This window comes from Primulina huaijiensis, chromosome 13 (assembly GCF_012295235.1).
Source record: "Primulina huaijiensis isolate GDHJ02 chromosome 13, ASM1229523v2, whole genome shotgun sequence".
Lineage (NCBI taxonomy): Eukaryota > Viridiplantae > Streptophyta > Magnoliopsida > Lamiales > Gesneriaceae > Primulina > Primulina huaijiensis.
This window is the reverse complement of record NC_133318.1, coordinates 4,139,714-4,159,821: the sequence shown is the minus strand read 5'-3', so window position 1 is coordinate 4,159,821 and position 20,108 is coordinate 4,139,714. Positions and strand designations below refer to the sequence as shown.

The 20,108-nt window shown below is 37.2% G+C and overlaps 1 protein-coding gene and 1 long non-coding RNA gene across 6 annotated transcripts; both read left to right on the top strand.

Annotated features, from left to right (window-relative positions):
• The first annotated feature begins 629 nt into the window (after positions 1 to 629).
• On the top strand, positions 630 to 11,688 carry LOC140991484 (uncharacterized). 5 transcript variants are annotated; one of them, XM_073461451.1, is made up of 9 exons: positions 630 to 784; positions 2,332 to 2,705; positions 2,793 to 5,332; positions 5,419 to 5,570; positions 5,649 to 7,547; positions 7,739 to 7,787; positions 7,877 to 8,121; positions 8,269 to 8,376; positions 11,155 to 11,688. In XM_073461451.1, exons 2-9 carry the CDS (start codon positions 2,516 to 2,518, stop codon positions 11,366 to 11,368), a joined length of 5,397 nt encoding a protein of 1,798 aa, XP_073317552.1. In that variant the 5' UTR covers positions 630 to 784; positions 2,332 to 2,515; the 3' UTR covers positions 11,369 to 11,688. The 5 variants fall into 5 exon arrangements, with proteins under 5 accessions (XP_073317552.1, XP_073317550.1, XP_073317549.1 ...); XM_073461449.1 differs by having other exon boundaries at positions 631 to 784; positions 2,380 to 2,705; positions 2,793 to 5,344; positions 11,155 to 11,687; XM_073461448.1 differs by having other exon boundaries at positions 631 to 784; positions 2,343 to 2,705; positions 2,793 to 5,344; positions 11,155 to 11,687.
• Positions 11,689 to 13,155: 1,467 nt separating this feature from the next.
• Positions 13,156 to 14,842, top strand: LOC140956292 (uncharacterized). Its single transcript, XR_012171420.1, has 3 exons — positions 13,156 to 13,239; positions 14,045 to 14,177; positions 14,301 to 14,842. It is a non-coding gene; the product is annotated as an uncharacterized lncRNA (long non-coding RNA).
• Positions 14,843 to 20,108: the final 5,266 nt, after the last annotated feature.

The following is a 20,108-nucleotide window of genomic DNA, read 5'->3' as shown; positions in this document are numbered from 1 at the left end:
GTACTGTTTCATTTTAAGTTTATAATAAAATTTTAATTTAAATAAATGACACTCATAAAATAAGATAAAAATAAATTTACGTACTAAATATATAAAAACATATTATTATTTATATAAAATAATAATAATTTAAATTTTGTAAATAACTTGAAATAATAATAAGATGAATGAGTGGACTGCGAGACCTACAAATAATGAGTGTTAATGTTAAAATGAATGTGGTANGACTGCGAGACCTACAAATAATGAGTTTTAATGTTAAAATGAATGTGGTAGAATAGATGTGTTAATATAATGTGCGTGTGGCATGTGGATCATATGATTTTTGATTAGATGGTGAGTGCTATAACGGTAACGAATGCGGATGTACCAACTATTTAATGAGGCGAAAGGGGGATCCGATAGAGCGAGGATGGGTCAAAAATTATTTACCCGACCCGTGTATTTGCCCGTCCAACTCGACAGACTTGATTCTCTGACTGTTACGGGAAAAAACCAAGCGACGTGGCTGATTTTCATTGGGAGGGCCACCCGTTTACCATGGAGTCCTTCCCAATCAAGCGCAGCCCTCGCTTCGGCGATCCCTAGCCTCAGCCTCCGCCCGAACCTAGTCTTGTGTCGCACTGTTCGTTGAAAATTTCGCTTCACTTTATCTTTCACATTAACACAGCGCGTTCATCTCTCCTTCTCTCCGATTCAAAACCCTAGAACTTAGATTCTACCAAATCGAAGATCGCCATCGGGGCTCCAGATTTTCTCCGCTCATGCTCATCCAGATTTTCTCGTGAGTTCCGTTTTTCTCCCAATCTCGAACCCTGTTCCTCTGTTTTTTTATATATTAAGGTAAATAAATGAGTGTTCGGTGGGTGGGGGGTTGGTTCAGTAACGTGTACAGTGACACGGAGATATCATGAATATGGCCATTTTTGGGGCGTGAGCTATGTCCTTGTGTTTCCAGCTGTTGTAATTGTTTTGGTTCAATTGTCTGCAATTGATGATTTGCGTTGCCTTGTTATGTTGAGTTTTTTCAATCATGTTTCTGAATTTTGTATTATCATGCTTGGGAGCTGGCATACTCGGCTGCACAATTGTTATTTTTTCCTGGGTTATTTGGAATGTCATGTTTGTTTCTTGGCTAATGAAGGTCGTTTTCCAGTTATGGAATTATGACTACTTAGAATCTAGCTCAGTCTACAGTTAATCCTAATCTCTGTTGTTTCTGTATGAGGTTTTACTGTTTTTCCGCATCAATCTTTGCTTAAGGAGCAGAAAGTTCTGAAAGTTTGGCTGTTTTATGTTGGCCCATGTATAGTTTGTTCCCTCATCATAATTCATTTGGCGTTTTTAGGTTGAAAGATCACAGTTCATTAAAAGGTCTATGATTTAAAGGAAGCAATGAAAGTTGATAAATTCTAGTTGTACCATGAGTGTGAGTCTGTGACCTTTTTGATAGGTGAAGTAAAATATGGCCCATCTATTATTGGGATAGCGAGAAACCTGTTTTGATACTTTTGCTATTTCTTTTTGTACTAGGGAGTCATTTCAGTTTTCAGAAAAAAGCGAAAAGTCTTTTGTTATTCTAAACCAAAAGTTCAAACTCCAAACTGAAGCACATTAGAAGCAAGTGAAATATTTCTCCCAGCCTGCTCTTTAAATTTGTTGAAGAATGTCAGTGATCCATGGTATGATAAATGCTAGAATAACTATTTAACACTGCTATTTCTGGAGCTTAGTTCTCACTGTAATGAAATGATTGCCTATCAGTATTAATAACAAATTGTCCATTATGTCCTTGTACCCATTGGTATTATTTGGTTGGAACTTTGAAGGCTTAGTTTTTTAGAGCAAGCGGTCAGTTATTAGTTTGTCTACAAACACTTGAGATCTGTATGCTCACACAAGACCTCTTTGACTGTGTATGAGTGTAAATATTAGTGCCTGCGAGTTTTTTGTCGACGATTGTCATTTTCTTTGTCTCTGGAAGTGCATATTTTACCATTTTCTTTTGTTTCCATTTGAGAACATTATGAATCTATGCCTTGTTAGCGGCAACTTTTCTCCTCTTCGATTACTTGTTCTCAAGAATCCAAATCACCTAATGCATGTCCACTTTTAATTCGATCATTATCTTTCCTTGATGATGCACAGAGCTGATATTTTACCAACTATCATTATGTCCTGTGTCAAATAATGGTTTTCACGCCTCAGTTAAAATTTCAACATTCATCATTCACTACTGCATGCTTTTGTTCTTAGAGACTGCATCTATTTTCTAAAGTGGTATTTTGTTATTTTTGTAATGAGAGAACTCTTGACTGCTCATATCGGTAGGTTATATGAAGGTGTAGAAGTTGGCAAGGATTGACAATTAGTTTGCAGGAGAATTTGGCGTGGACATAAGTCTTCCGTTTTCACTGCTAAAAAATGGTGGCCAGTATCCAATTCTGATCTATCAATATTGTAACATACGCATACCAACACACAATATCTGAACAATTTTGTGGAACAACCATCTATGCCTGGCAACGAATTTGGAGACAGGGTTCACAATTTTTTTGCGCAAGACAATACATTTCAGGTCCAGCCTGAATCACTAGTGGTCGAAGGGAATTGGCCAGTGTTGAGCAACAATTTTTTGATTGGCAGCCAGAGACAAGCCGAAGCACTACATTCGAATAACAAGACTTATAATATACAAGATCCAGGTATTACTAGGCTGCTTGAGCATCACTTTTTCTAATATTAATTTCCTTCATAACCACTTCAATAATTTCTCTGTATCTCATGAACAGACATTGATAGAGGGCAAGGAAGCTACCCTTTCCATGTGACGCAGGGCTTGAACTTTGCTCAATCAAATGTGAGGGCTGATTTTAGTAAAAGTCAGTCCCTAAATGAGCAGCCAAATTTGAATGGCTACATGTTTGGAAATCAGTTTCACCTTTCTAGACAGAATGCAGCAAACTTTTTGGCAGTGGATACAGATTCTGAAACACATCATGTGATAACCTCAAGAGGATTTTCTGTTCATGAACTACAGCAAGGGAGTGGAATCGAAAATGGGGCAAAAACTTCGCTTAGATCAGAAACATCTGTGCCTTCTGTAAGTTTGGATCTATTTGGTGGTCAGCAGCAGATGAGCCAACATCAATCAAGCATGTTACAGCCAGTACAGCACCAGCATCCTGGTATCAATAACATGCAGCAACAGCAACAACAGCTCATGATCAGGAAAATGCAAGATCTACAAAGGCAGCAACAATTCCATCCCCTTGAGATTAGGCAACAGAATCATATTAATCAGGTTCCGGCCTTTATTAAACAAGCATCTGGCAGCCACTCCACTCCTATTGATGGCAATCCAGTTTCTGATTTACAGCAGTATCCCTGGACAACTGAAGTTGGTACAAACTGGATGAACCGTGGTTCTCTGTCCATGCAAGGACCTCAAACTGGACTAGTTTTCCCTCCGAACCTTGGCCAGACTCAGCATTTAGTGGATTTGGTGTCTCAACCTGTTGATCAATCACTTTATGGGATTCCTGTTTCTGGTTCAAGGGGTTTGAATGCAAACCAATATCCTCACAAGGTGAATGATAGATCTCCAATTCTGCCAATGTCAACCCCTAGCAATACTCTTCAGGGTAGTCATAACTTTTTTGCGGATCAGGTTGGTGTAAATGATGATGATTCCACTGCGAGACAAAAATTTCAGAATGAAAATATTGTTGGACATACTTCTAGTCAATCTTTATTTACTGGACCGATAAATATGGGCAGTCTGCAGCAAGTGAATTCCATCCAAAGAAATGCTCTTCAGGACTTTCTGGGGAGGCAGGAGCTAACGATTCGACCTGAGACCCCGAGTGAAAAATCTATGAGGCCAGCTGTTACATCCAGCGATGAGGTTGCCCTAGATCCAGCTGAAGAAAAGATTTTGTTTGGTTCAGATGATAACATATTTGCTGCCTTTGGTAATGCTGCTAACATGTCTGGAGAATCTGGCAATTTGTTTGACAATGGTGAAACTTTGAATGGTTTTCCTTCTATTCATAGTGGCAGCTGGAGTGCTCTTATGCAGTCAGCTGTTGCAGAAACTTCTAGCAATGATGTGGTTCCCCAGGAGGAGTGGAGTGGTCTGATTTTCCACAATGTTAATGGTTCCTCAGCAAATCAGTCCCCTTCAGTTCTCAACAACAATGTTAAACGACAATCATCTTTGGTTGATAAAACGCGAATGCCTTCAGCACCTAGTCCTGGATCTATTCCCCATTCTGGTGATAGCAATGCAAATAATGTCACAGGATTCAATCTCCTTGGACACAGGTTTCTGAATGAGCCTGGTCAAAGAGTGCCAAATGAGGTGCCTGAAAGAATTATTTCGTTGGAAGAAGCTAACAAATGGTCTAACTATAATCCACCACAAAAATCACTCGCTGAAGATAGTCAAATCTATAGAGATGCCTCTCAACGTTCTCCCGAAGCTGGGATGAGCGCTATGAAAATCTCCTCACCTTGGGTGCATCAACAGAGTGGTTCTCAACAACAATCAAACGGTAGGAATACTCCCGTAGCTATACCAACTGGAGGAGATAGAGGGTTAAATGTTCATCAGGCAGAGAAGTTGCCTCAGAATTCAAAAAGTAATCAATTGAGGGTGATACAAGGAGAAGCTGTTGGAGGTTCTTTATGGAAGTCAAATTCTGTTTCTAGATCTGCTACTGAATTGGGTCATGCTAAACCAACAATTGGAAATCCAGAAACAAATAAAGTTACACTGAGTTTAAATGATGCTGCTCCAGTTGCTAACTCATACAGTGTGGGGGTAGCTGATGAAACCAATCCATTTTTTCATGACAGTCATAAAATTAATCAGTGGAAGAATAGCAATTCTTCTACAATTTACCAAGGGGGTAAAGATTTGGGAAGAACGCCGCACCAGGCTATTGAACAAAATCAGGGTTTGGACTCTTTTAGCTGCGAAAAGGAGGAAGTTCCAAGACGCGAGATGGAAAATTATGACATGAGGGAAAATTCTAATGATAGCCATCACTCCAACTTGTCTGGGCACAATTGTGGTGGCTTCAGAGAGACTGGATCAGGTGCAAGTGATTCAAAATCTTTTCCCCCTGCGAATCAAAAGTCAACCAATCAGTTATTTAGGAAAGTTTCTGTTCCTCGTAAATTTCAGTATCATCCTATGGGGAATTCGGATAAGGATGCAGAACCTTCCTATCACCTGAAACAATCTACCAATTTACAGGCCATGTCGCAACCAAATTCCTATCTTGACCAGTCAAATTTTTTGGTTCAGTACCCAATAAATTCTAAAGTAAATGAAAAGGTGATTTTATAAATTTTAACAATGTGATTAGTTCACACCTCGGAAAGTAAAATTTATATATTGTTTATTTACAGGGGCAAGGGCAATCTTCCGAGCTTCAAAAACACAATAAAGTGACGAATGAAGAACCACCTCATGGTGGTTTACCTGGTTATGCACCAACGATGTCTGTTTCCTACAGTCGAGCCTTTGATTCATTCTCCCCAAACACAGTCTCTTCGTCAGGGTACTTCATTTTTTGCATTTATTTTCATACTAATTATACATATTGTGATCTTTTTCTGACATTATCTATTCAATCTAGCCAAAACATGCTGGAGCTTCTTCCCAAGGTTGATCAATCTAGGGGTCATGATGACACGATGTACTTAAGTTCTGAGGGTAAGGTATCCCCTCAGTTACCTGATGCAGGAAAAGTTGATGGGACTGCTGGTTTCTTTCAGCAAAATCAATCTTCTGTTTATCAAGGTTTTGGATTGCAACTTGGTCCTCCATCCCTTCAGCGGGGACAGATTCCTGACCACTCAGCTTCCCAAAAAGCTCAAAACACGGTTAGCTCAGTGCCTATTAGTCATGCTACAACAGAAATGGGAGAGAGAGGCCAACGGATGGTCCCTACATCTACAACTCAATCTTTGAATTTTCCTAATGGTGAATTCCAAGCTGAGTTTAAAAATAAAAGACCTGCAGTACCTCCACGACATGCTGGGAGCGATGAGAGACATCGAAACTTTCAAGAAGCATTTAGTTCAGGTCCTCCACACTTGAGTCAACTTCAAAATCAGCAAGTAATGAGGTCAAGTGGAAAAATCAATATGAATCAGGATGTCGACTCATCTTTCAGCAGCGATGTTTCAAACAATATGCAAAGAGGATCCACGGAGACAGTTTTGCCGGATACTCCTGGAGATATTAAAAAAGCTAATGTTATGTCGACGCGGGGTATGACCCAACAGGCTGGTCCTAATGATTCAGTACATGAACGAGGTCCAGCTTCAACTGCATCAGGCAGGGATCCATTTCATGCTTCTCAGCATTTTAGTATGCATGGTATATCTCATCAGGGAAGTCCCCTCAATGCATTACATAATTTAACGACCAATGTCTATACCAATCAACATTCTTTGAGCTCACAGTACCAGAAAGCATCGTCACAATTTCCAGACATAACCCAACCAAATACTGGGGAACCAAGTTCTGCTCCCCTGTCTCAAGGCAGTATGAATGTTTGCAAAGTGCGTGATCTGCCTTCGGACTTAAGATCAATATATGTGAATTCTCCTGGTATTGTTGATGGGGAAGAGCAAAGGTCGAAGGAAAGTGCTGGACAGTCATTGTCATCAGTCAGAGTTGACCCGTCCAACAAGAATCATTCCGATGATTCTCCTGCTAATTTGTCTTCAACACAGAAAAATATTGAAGCCTTTGGTCGATCCCTGAAACCTAATTCCTTCTCTCATCAAAATCATGCATCACAGAACCAAATTAATGCCTTGAAGGATGCAGGGGCTGATCCTAGCTGTGGGGTCTCAAAGAGAATGAAAGGACCTGGTGACTGCTTAGATGTAGTAGCTTCGACAGTTGGGCAGCAAAATGATCACGGTCTTGTACTTGGAGATTCTTTGGGTTCAAGTACTGGAGTTCCTTCTGATGATTTAAGGATGCCGAGTTTCCTTTTATCAGCCGATGGCTTGCACATAAACCCTTCGCAGCAGGGAAACGTAGCCCCACAGGATATTTTGTCACGTGGTGCAAATGTGTCTCATAGCAACTCTTCTACTGATTATACCACTTCAGTTAGAGCTGAGTATCCTGAGGTTAGCCCACAGATGGCACCATCCTGGTTCAATCAGTTCGGTACTTTTAAAAATGGGCAAATGTTGCACAGTTATAATGCGCATAAATTGATCCCCTCAAAGTCAGGAGAACTTGGAAAGTCTCTGAGTGTAATGAATACCCTTGGCTCAGAGGAGAAAGGTACCAATGCCCCCACAGATGCATGTGAGGTTTATACGACCCATCAAACGTCTACCTCTACATTTGTAAACGTGCCTTTGTCGTCTGGTCGCTCATATGAACTGAATGCCACTGATCAAAATCTTGTGATATCGAGACCTAAGAAGCGTAAGACTGCTACTTCTCAGCTTCAACCTTGGCACAAAGAAATAGCAGATGGTTCACAAAATCTTTCGACTCTCAGGTGGTGATCATGAATCAGTTTCTCACTCATTCTTTTGTAATTTTTTTCCCTACAAAGTTGTGTTTGTGATGTCAGTGAAGCATCAGGACTTAATTATGGGATTTAGTATTATGTTGGCAGCCCTTTTTAAATTCATCAGATGTGTCTTGCTCTATAATTTAATTTGTTAATCTGAATAAATTTGCTGCATGCAGTGTGGCAGAAACAGTGTGGAGTCAAGTGGCAAATCGTGTAAGGGAAAAGGTGTGTTTGGGTGGTTCTTACTCTGTCTTCTTTCGGACTTCAATTCTTCCACGGTTCTCTGCATTTTTCTTTTCTTTTGCTGATGGCAGGTTGATGATGATCCTGAATTGATTGAAGATGGACCTCCTTTTCTTAGATCTAAAAGAAGGCTTATCTTGACAACTCAGCTAATGCAGCAGTTATTTTACCCTCCACCAGCAGGCATCCTGTCTGCTGATGCTAGTTTTAAATGTGAGAGTGTGGCTTATGCTGTCTCCAGAACCGTGCTGGGAAATGTCTGCAGCGCGGTTTTTTGCTCAAGTGGTTTGGACTTACCCCGTGACGGCGTGGAACTGTAAGAACTTATTTGAATATTCCTCTGGCGTTGCTGAATCAGTTTAAAGCCTTGATCTTTCGATTTTGTCAGGTTTTAGGATATTTTTGATGAATTGATTCTCTTTTCTGAATAACTAGCTCTTATCTCATCTGTAAACTTTGTTAGACTTTCCGCTAAGGGTAAATCATCGGAGAGAAATGTTGATCAGTATTCTGGAAAAGTTATGCAATGTTTGATGGGTAGATTGGGGAAGCTGGAAAATGATTTCCTGAGGTAAGGCTTTGCACTTATTTCTTGATTTTTCCTATATAAGGACTTTTTGTTGATCTAAATGTGCCAATGCTTTGTGCGATCAAGTCTAGTACATTTTTAGTTACTCGTTTCAAATATGTGTTTTTTTGGCTGAAAACCAACTTACTTACATTTTCTTTCAGCAGATTGGTCTAGATGAACCATTCTAGTTACTTTCCTCCCGACCTATAACTTTTTTTCGTATATGTTACTTATTGTGAAGTGTAATAATGACAAGAAAATTTAAGTTCTTAAATTCTATTGATAGAATAATTTATTTAAGCTATTGCACACTGTGTGCAGAAGCAGCTAGGACTAAAAATTGCATCTCTGCTTTTGTATAAAGATCCTTTCGAAGACAAGTGTTAGATAAAATCAGGTGTTGCAGTTTCAAAGACTTGTGACAATCTAAACAGATCGATATGCAACAATACTGACTTGAAAGTATATCATTCTAATTTGGGGGATATAATATTTTGTTTAATTGTGACTTAATTAGATTTCCTAATTATGTCCAGATCTTACATTGAATTGTTTCCTTTATATGTATGTGTGTTTGTAGGACAAATCAATATCAGTTAGCTTTTTACATTGTGTCTAATATAAGTCCTAAAACTCTGAACTTAAAAGGATCTAACCCCATCAGTATAATGCTCCCAATAACTTCGAGTCACTTTTCCAGATGTATGTCGGCCACCAAGTTTTGAAGAATGTGTTTGGATATATGGACTTTTTGAAAATAAAAAATAAAAAAACACTTGTTTAAAAAAAAAACTCTTTGTTTTTTATGGTACTTTTGAATAATTTGTCATGTTTTGATTCTTTCTCTTGTGCTTAAAAGTAGAAATCATTGGAGTGTTTGGTCTCATATTGTGAGATAAAAGGACATGTTTGAAATTATTTTGAGGGAATAATTTTATCGTGCACGTCAAATCAAATAAAATTGGTAAATTTTAATAAATGATAGTTGAATTGATATTTGTGTGGATGATGATTAGGGGTGAGATATATTGAAAATTTGAAAATATGTTGTTAGATTAAAATGTAATATGATAAGATTGTAATTTTTCCCAAGTGTTGAGAAGCTGAATTAAATGTAATGATTACGTTGGAGGAGTATAAACTAATGAAAATATATTTTGGGGGAGTAATAAAAGATCAAGCAATAGTATTTGATTTTATTATGGGAAGGAGAAATTGGTTTTCTAAAAGAAATCAAACCAAGCTTATGGAGTTTGGGAAAGCAAGATATTAGTTCATTTGATGATTCTGCTTAACTTCTTTTTAGCAGGTAAAAAATGATTGCTTCTTAGCTATCGTATTACAATATGAAATTGCAATAACTTTTTTAGACAAGTCTTTCAAGTAAAATGAATTTTGAAGCTAGGTACCCTTATTCAAAATCGCTAAATAAAAGTTTTCAAAAATATTTGATAAAAGCAACGCAAAGATTCTCTTACCTCTTAAAAGAACATCGGTTCCATCAAGTTGTGTATTTTGGGATATAAGCTTGTGATGATCCCTTTCATGATAGAAAATTTGACCCGACAAAAAAGGACTAGAAGTATTGATGTGAATGACAATCCCCATAGAGAAGAATGTTGGCAGTTTATGGAAAGGTCTCAATAGAGAAATAAACTCTGGGTTATTTAGTTCAAATTTCAAAAGCAATAGAACCATTCTAGCTCCTATTTCTATTTCTCACGGATCTAGTGTGTCACTCTTGCCTTTTTGCTTTCAATACATGTTATCATATGTGACTAGCGACATGAATTGCCTGTTCGTATTGTAAGAGTGACTTCTTGATAATGTAAAATGTGATTGCTGGATATATTTGGGAATTTAATAGTAAAGAAGTTTATAAAAACAGCCATGTCATATTGGTTTTTCATGGGAGTTTGAATGGATGATAACATTTTTGACGGAGTAATTGTTTCCATGCTGCCAAAACTATCATTAGTATTTTTTAGCTTGAAGATGTGATGCTTGTTTGAGGGAGAGTTTCAGAAAAATTATATATCTAATTTGAAAGTGTGCTGTTTTAATTTAGTAAACTTCTGATTGTTCAATATTATAATATATCTTGTATGAAATGCATAATTTTAATTGGAAGTGTGTTTTTAGTGTTTCTTTCATAGCATAATACGCAGCTGACACTAACTGACAGAGTTGAGAGAGGCAAAGAGCCACTAGCATGCAATAAGTCTGAGGGATGAATCTTTTTTCTGATAAAAACTTGTCACTAGTTAAGTCTTGGATAATAGGAATCTAATGTCGCCTGAAATATTTTACATGGATTTTTTTTCCGGAGACAATAAATGAATCAAGGTTTGCTTGCACATTTTTATTGAAATATTTTAAACAAACTAGTAAGTGCAAGTATAATTAATGCTTTTGAGCAAATGGTTTGACAAAACCAACTTGGTTTTCCAGTTTTATCAAAATTTATTGAAACCTATCTTGTTTCCCAGCCTTCCCTTGAAAATTATTCATCTTAATTATTTCCATTGCCATAAAAGAACTCTTTGTTTACTGAATTTAGCTTAACTTCATTTAAGTTTTCTAAACATTTCCAAAAAGTTTCTGGAGGTTTGATTAAATTAGTAGATTTGATCTGGCTGGTGTTGTTTCCTATCTTGTATTAGTACTTTCCTTTTTCAACCTTTACCGGTCATGCTCCTTTCCTTTTCTTTAACTTTCATCTCTTGTTTTTTTTTTCTTTCTGCCACATTCCCACTGTATTTGGTTTCTGTTTTTCAGACTGGAGAAAAGTTCATCAATATTCGATGTGAGAATGGAATGCCAGGATTTGGAGAAATTTTCTGTCATCAACCGACTAGCTAAATTTCATGGTCGAGGGCAAACTGATGTATCTGATACAGCTCCTTCTCACAAACCATTGCCACAAAGATACGTAGCCGCTATCCCCATGCCCAAAAGTCTCCCAGACAGGGTACAATGCCTATCACTGTAGTAATTAGTTGATTTATTTGATCATGGAATTACAGTATGTTGGCACATGATGTTCCCTGAAATGGAGGCTGTTTAATCCGTCGATATAGGCCATTGATGTGTCATCTGGATTTACAAGGTTAAATTTCTGTATATTTATTGAACCATGCTACATTTGGGTACCCTGCCATTTTTTGCCAAAAAGGGGTAGTGAAAATGTATTCCGGCATTATTGTTTCAAACATGGGGATACACGAAAGCTTGTCTCACAATCTGCGACATAAGCCAATGCTTGTGCCCTTCAATTAGGTTCATTTTATATGGAACCAATTATGCAAATAAATAAGGCCAAATATAATTGATATTATTATATTCAGAGTTCGAACTTGAAGTTGTTACGCTAGATTCAGCTCAATTTGATGTTAGAAAATTATCTATTTTGTGCATTTGATCAAGAAATTGAGCTTGCTGGTTACTATAATATTGATACATTCCAATAATTTGAAGCCCGACTGGCACGTGACTTAGACGCTCCTTTGCGCTTGTGTAATGAGACTAGTGCTTGGGTTAATTAAATTTCAGAAATTTAGTTTGAAATTTGGAAATTTAATAGTTTCAAATGTAAATTTATTGTTGCTTTTTAAAAATTAACCCTCTCAATTATATTTTTATTTTTTTTTGAAATGAGAGGATAGATTGTTACTATTGAGTTTTGAATCCGAAATCTTATTTCACATTTGAGATTTTGGTATCAAATGAACTATAAGTCATCGACATATTTTCAAGTTTATTTGATAATACTCAAATATTCTTGGAGATATTTACTTTTCAAAAACTTAGTTTGAAAGATTTTTTTAAAAAAAAATCTACTAGACGTAGAACATAATTTAATGATTAGATGATCATTATCATCCCTCTGTTTAAAATTAGAAAATATTATATAAAAAAAAACAACATAAATTTTAAAAACAACACAAAATTCTCTTATTAAATAATTTTCAAATGCATTGTTTGGTGTACATTATAATTGATGATAATTGATGATTGATTTTTAAATATTTACTTATCATATGTTTGATGTGCATGATTAAGATTGTGATAGGCCCGTTCAGCTTGCACTCGACCTGCAATGTAAGCATTATTAATATTTATTATCTTCTTGTTGGTGGTTATATAATCCATTATAGAATAGAGATGATGTTTGATTATTTTAATTTTTTTTTAATATCATAAAATTTAAAATAATTACAAATTCAACAAATTTAGTCATATTTAAATATAATTTTTGATTTAACTAATATTATAAATAATTTAATTATTGTTAATCATATTCTAATTATTGTTATTATTATATTTTTTAACTGCACAATAAATGTATATTTATGTTATTATTAAATTTTAATTATTTTATATAATATTAATTAATTTTTAATTGTTTTCGGAAATTGAAATTAATGAAATTTAATAATTAATACAATATTTTAACCTTATTTATAATTTTTTAAATAAATTAATTATAAAATTTTATTTATTTATTCAGTTATTTTAAAAATATATAACTAATCAATATATGATAAATGATATTTTAAGAAATATGATATAATTAAAAAATAATTAAATAATTTAAAATCATATCAAACATCAAATTATTTATCATAATATATATTTATTTTTATTTTTTTTATTTTATAATCATTTTTATTATATAATTTATTTATTATATCAAACGATCGATGACAAACTAAACACATATATCGTAGTTTATAGACCATTATGTTTATATTATATAATAATAAAACCTAAAAAAGGCTTAAACCCTCAATTTCCACTTCTTTCCGGCACGCTGTCTGTCCCCTTCCCCCCCAACTTTCTTTGCGCTAGCAAGAGTCATAGGTATTTCAAGTGCGATTAATATTTATCTTGATGTTTAATCTGTAATTTAAGCGTGCGTAGATTCGATTGATGCATTGCCCATGAAATTTTTGATTTTGATTTTTTGAAATTTTGCTGTTCTAATTAGTGAGCTGTAGATACGCTGCTCTGATGGATAATTACGTGTTAACAGCCTTCGTATGAATTTAATGTGATGTGATAAAAACAAAAAGAGGGTAATGATATGAAGTTAAAAGTCGCGGTTTTGTCGAAATGAAGTTAATGCCTCAACTTCTGTAAATGTTCATTTGTGGCAGCATCTTACAGTCTTTATGCTTTATTTGATTATAATGTTGTGATAGGAAATGGTGGATTGGTGATTGCTAGTAGTATATGCTTTATGTTTCTGTCAAGCAGGCTAAAAAAATATGTTGCGTGAGTTATTTTTTGTTGGAGATGGTTCAAGCTGGAAATTTTAGGCCTAAACTAACTAGAATAGATTAGTTCAGGAACTTTTATGGGTCTTGAAACATTTATGTGCCGAACTAAAGCGGGTTTTCCCTGCCAAAAGTACACAGCCTGGTAGAGTGCGTGTTTTCAGCATATACTAGTGTAAAGATTCATGTCTTTCTGTATTTTTGCTCTCTGGTCTCTGCCTTTTAAATTTGCACTAGGCTTGGGTTCAATTCCGAAGAAGCCCTCTGAGAGTTTGACTACATGTTGCTCTGATTCCATTTTGATCTCTTACCAGCTATGGAGGGGGTTGAGTACTTGTTTGTGTTAATTAATGATTTGAATTTTACCATTCTACCACGTTTACTGGCAGATTGAGGCTTTGCTTCTTTAAACTTCTATAATATATCACCCACCCTGAGTAAATAGATTTTAGTTGCTCTGTAGAACGGAGGCAAGTGAGGCTTCTGAGTGAAACATGGCTGTGGGTTCGTAGTTTGGTAAAGGTACACACACACCTCTATCCTCTTTTGGTTCTTGTTTACTTTGAAATTCTTATATATCGTCTGCCGAAGTTCTCATTGGAATACATTATCATCGGTGATATTCACTTAAAATGATATCTACAGTTTTCTAGACCCACACGCACAAGTTTACGAAATAAAGCCATAGCCATGGCAGGACGAGTCACCATAACGAAAAATGGAGAATGTTCGCGGGCTTCTTGCCCTGTGTGCTTGAACGTACTTCAGGCACCCCACGATGACGATATTAGAATGATACTAGCAGTGCACTTGAGTCTGTGGCACCCGGAGGATGTGAAGTTGCAGTTGGATGTTATGCACAACAAGAAGCAATCTTTCATTCATCTGCCTTCTTTAGTCCTTGGTATAGCTCTTTTGTGTGTGTCAACCAAAAATCAACCCCGAATTTTAACCTTTATAAGGAAAGTGCATTCCGGTACAGTCTAAATTCAAATTTCAAATACCACATTCACTTAATGTGTAGATGGAGGAAATTTTCTATTAGTGTGTAAATTATCTGTAAACAATAAGTTATTCCAAACGTCACCACGATCAAGTGACCTTCATGGATTCGATCCCACGTAAAAGCGATATAAATCTCCCATCCGGATGCTATATGCTAGAAAAATGTCTTGTGGACACATTTGTTACAAATCAAACCGAAATTCATTATGGTCTACTGTACCACCTAGAGAAGTTATTGTCGGCAGAAAAGTCAAATAAAGAGGCTGAAGAATAATTGGTTGAAAAAAAAAACGTGGTCGACTGAATTGCAGGGACAATGTGTTGAATAAGAATACGTGTTTTTAACGCATATTCACACTGACAGGGGCTCTATAAATAGAGCTTCATTCTTTCATTTCAAATCATCCCTTCTTCGAGTTTTCTCTCATATTATACTATTCTATAATATTTGTGAGGTGTTTGTTCTCCTGTATTAAGAGAGTGTGTGTTCTCTTTGGAAACACAGTGAGTGAGTTGTACACCACAAAATATTATAGTGGAAATTCTTTTCATCTTTTTCACGTAAATCTCTGTGTCCAGTTTATTCTTTATTTTCGGGTTTTATTATCTCAAATTCCGCACGTGAGACCAACAAGTGGTATCAGAGACTGGTTTAAAATTTCTTAAAATTCTGAGTATGCTCTGTGGTTGCAGCCTAGACTGATCTTCCATATCAGAAAAGATTTTTTGAGAATTTTTTTATTAAGGCGAGATTATTTTGTCCAATCTACCAAATTGTTGTAAACATAATGGCGGGAAGGTACGAGATAGCAAAGTTCAACGGAATCAATTTTATGCTGTGGAAAATAAAGATACAAGCAGTTTTAAGAAAGGAGAATTGCTTGGCGGCTATTGGAGATAGACCGGTGGAGATTACAGATGATGGAAAGTGGAATGAGATGAATGACAACGCTGTTGCCAATCTACACTTGGCTATAGCAGACGAAGTTTTGTCAAGTATCTCTGAGATAAAAACAGCCAAAGTTATCTGGGATACTCTGACAAAGATGTACGAGGTCAAGTCCCTACACAACATGATTTTCCTAAAGAGAAGGCTTTATACTCTTCGGATGGCGGAATCCTCATCGATGACCTACCATATTAACACACTAAATGTTCTATTTGCCCAACTCACTTCCATGGAGCAAAAAATAGGGGAAAATGAACGTGCGGAGCTTCTACTTCAAATTCTACCAGATTCATATGATCAACTTATCATCAACATAACCAACAATATTCTTATGGGCTTTCTAAGATTCGACGATGTCTTAACTGCGNTATGAAAGCGGAAAAGGTTGCTGCAAATCTGTATGTACTTTTGGGAGAAACACACAAAGAGGCAGAACTAGCTGTTGCATCAATTGGTTCAGGAGAAGAATTAACAGTGTTATGGCATAGAAAGCTTGGGCATATGTCAGAACGAGGGTTGAAAATTCTCTTAGAACGGAAGCTGCTGCCGGGACTTACAAAAGTGTCACTACCCTTTTGTGAGCACTGTGTTACCAGTAAACAACACAGATTAAAGTTTGGCACTTCTACTGCCAGGAGCAAAAGCATATTGGAGCTGATTCATTCGGATGTTTGGCAAGCACCGGTTGTATCCCTAGGAGGAGGGAGATACTTTGTCTCTTTCATTGATGATTTCTCTAGGAGATGTTGGGTGTATCCAATCAAGAAGAAATCAGATGTTTTCCTGATCTTCAAATATTTCAAAGCGCGGGTTGAACTTGATTCTAAGAAGAAAATCAAGTGTCTGGGGACTGACAATGGAGGAGAATATAACAGTGACGAGTTTGATGCATATTGTCAACATGAAGACATCAAAAGACAGTTCACAACGGCTTACACACCTCAACAGAATGGAGTGGCGGAGCGGATGAACAGGACCTTGTTGGACAGAACAAGAGCTATGTTGAGGACTGCGGGTCTAGAAAAGTCATTTTGGGCAGAAGCACTCAAAACCGCTTGTTATATTATCAATCGTTCTCCTTCAGTGGCGATTGATCTGAAGACTCCAATGGAGATGTGGACTGGGAAGCCGACATATTATTCTCATTTGCATACATTTGGAAGTCTGATGTCCGTTCTGTACAATGAGCAAGAAAGATCAAAATTGGATTCGAAATCCAGAAAATGTATCTTCTTGGGTTATGCTGATGGAGTAAAGGGGTTTCGCTTGTGGGATCCTACTGTTCACAAGCTTGTCATCAGCAGGGATGTTATCTTCGAGGAAGATAAAGTAAAGGGAGATAAAGGCACACTGAATTCAGAAACTAATATATTTCAGGTGGAAAATAAGACGGACGAAGGTCAAGTTTCTTATGAAGCAGTACCAGAGCACGAAGAACAAGAACATGTTGAGTCTGAAGTTTCCAATGCGAGGCAGTCAACTCGAGACAGAAGACCACCCGGTTGGCTTTCAGATTATGTCACTGAAAGCAATATTGCATATTGTCTATTATCAGAGGATGGTGAGCCATCGAGTTTTCATGAGGCTACTCAAAGCTCGGATGTATCCTTGTGGATGATAGCAATGCAAGAAGAGTTGGAGGCATTAGACAAGAATAAAACTTGGGATCTTGTTACACTACCACGAGGGAGGAAAGCCATTGGAAACAGATGGGTCTATAAGATCAAGCGTGATGGCAATAACCAAGTGGAGCGGTATCGTGCTAGATTGGTGGTAAAAGGGTATGCTCAGAAAGAAGGCATTGACTTCAATGAGATATTTTCTCCTGTGGTTCGGCTTACAACATTCAAAGTGATGCTGACATTGTGTGCGGTGTTTGACCTACATCTAGAACAGCTAGATGTGAAAACGGCGTTTCTTCATGGAGATCTTGAAGAAGAAATATATATGCTCCAGCCAGAAGGTTTTGCAGAAAAAGGCAAAGAGAACTTGGTTTGCAGGTTGAACAAATTTCTGTGCGGTCTCAAACAGGCGCCGAGGTGTTGGTACAAGAGATTTGATTCCTATATCATGAGCCTTGGATACAACAGACTGAGTGCAGACCCTTGTACGTATTTCAAGAGGTCTGGTGATGGTTATATCATTTTGCTGTTGTATGTGGACGACATGTTGGTAGCAGGCCCCAACCAAGATCAGATCCAAGAATTGAAGGCACAGTTGGCTAAGGAATTTGATACGAAGGATTTGGGACCAGCAAACAAGATTCTAGGATTCAAGTTCACCGAGATAGAAGTAATAGAAAGATTTGGCTTTCCCAGAAAAATTATTTGAAGAAAGTCTTGCAACGCTTCAACATGCAAGATAGTAAGCCAATTTCGACCCCTCTTCCTGTTAACTTCAAGTTATCCTCCGAGATGTGTCCTAGCAATGAAGCAGAGAGGATTGAGATGTCTCGAGTACCATATGCATCACCAGTGGGAAGTTTGATGTTCGCTATGATCTGTACAAGACCAGACATTGCTCAAGCAGTGGGAGCAGTTAGTCGGTATATGGCGAATCCTGGAAGAGAGCATTGGAGCACTGTTAAGAGGATCCTTAGATACATTAAGGGTACCTCGAATGCTGCATTATGTTATGGAGGATCGGATTTTACACTCAGGGGTTATGTCGATTCAGATTATGCAGGTGATCCTGATAAGAAGAAATCTACTACTGGTTATGTGTTTACACTTGCAGGAGGAGCAGTAAGCTGGGTTTCAAAACTGCAGACAATTATGGCGTTATCTACAACAGAGGCAGAATACATGGCAGCTACTCAAGCTTGCAAGGATACAATATGGATTAAAAGGTTATTGGAGGAGATCGGGCACAAACAAGAGAATGTTCCTTTGTTTTGTGACAGTCAGAGTGTAATGCCTGAGATTTTATTACGGTAATTTGAGAATAATTATCGATAAATTGATGTGATGATAGTCAGATCAAGTTGAGAGCTAATTTAGAAGGCATCAAATTGAAAATAGAATAACAATGCATGTACAAGAATGGTCGGGCAGTGTTTTACGCGCACATGCGCGAGAGGAGGCGCGCACATGCGCGAGAGGCTTATTGCGAGGACAGAGGACCTCGCGCATATTCGCGAGATTGGGCGCGCATATGCGCGAGGAGATGTCTTGATGATGACCGAGTCCAGAGAATGTGGCGCATATGCGCCAAAAGTTGGCGCGCATATGCGCGGGGTATTCGGTAGCCAAATGTGAATTCCAGAGAATATCGCGCACATGCGCGGATGAAGGGCGCGCAAATGCGCGAGCTGACGGGAAGGCACGCGCCGAGACATAATGTCTCGGCGCATATGCGCCGAGGAGGGTCGCGCATATGCACGAGACGTGTTGAGCGAAAATGAAGCCACTTGCCCTTATCATGCAATGGTATATATATATATACAAAGTTAATCCTTCAGAAATGAGAAGGGAAAGAAAAAGAATCGAGAAAAGTTTCTGTGAATGTGTTGAAAATCCTTACGTCTTTTTGTGAAAGATCCGGCCGTCAGAATTTCAATCCGACTTCACTACTGTGTTCCTATCGACGCATGCTCCAACTGGACGTAAGTTTTGTTACGTTTTGATATGTTTTGAAATTGTGCTATTGTCAGAATTGAATAGGATTCATATATGATGTTCTTGACATGTTAGACATCAGAGAATCGAAGTCAGATTAAGAAACAGATTGAGTACGGATTTGTTATAATTTTTCAGAGTATATTGATTGATATTGGACAGATTTTGATTATTGATTGATTACAGATTGTATTGGATATGGGTTATGGATTGTAATTAATATTGGTTCAGATGATATTGACGGGGATATCGGGATTGTTCCGTTATGCCGCTAATTTTGAATTAAATCCAGATTTATCAGATTCGATATTGATCTGAGCAGTATATTAATATGGTATTATTTGATATTGTCATTACCAGACTGAGGGTTGACAGACTTTGAATTCCAGACAGGAACGTCATCAGAACTGCGATAAAAGAAAAGTATAAGTCAATGTGGTATTGGGAGATCGACATAAGTAGGATATACTTGTGTTTCNTGGTTCAGATGATATTGACGGGGATATCGGGATTGTTCCGTTATGCCGCTAATTTTGAATTAANAATTGAAGGCACAGTTGGCTAAGGAATTTGATATGAAGGACTTGGGACCAGCAAACAAGATTCTAGGGATGCAAGTTAACCGAGATAGAAGTAATAGAAATATTTGGCTTTCCCAGAAAAATTATTTGAAGAAAGTCTTGCAACGCTTCAACATGCAAGATAGTAAGCCAATTTCGACCCCTCTTCATGTTAACTTCAAGTTATCCTCCGAGATGTGTCATAACAGTGAAGCAGAGAAGATTGAGATGTCTCGAGTACCATATGCATCAGCAGTGGGAAGTTTGATGTTCGCNTTAGTTTGATATTAATTATGTTTCAGATTTTGATATATATCTGATA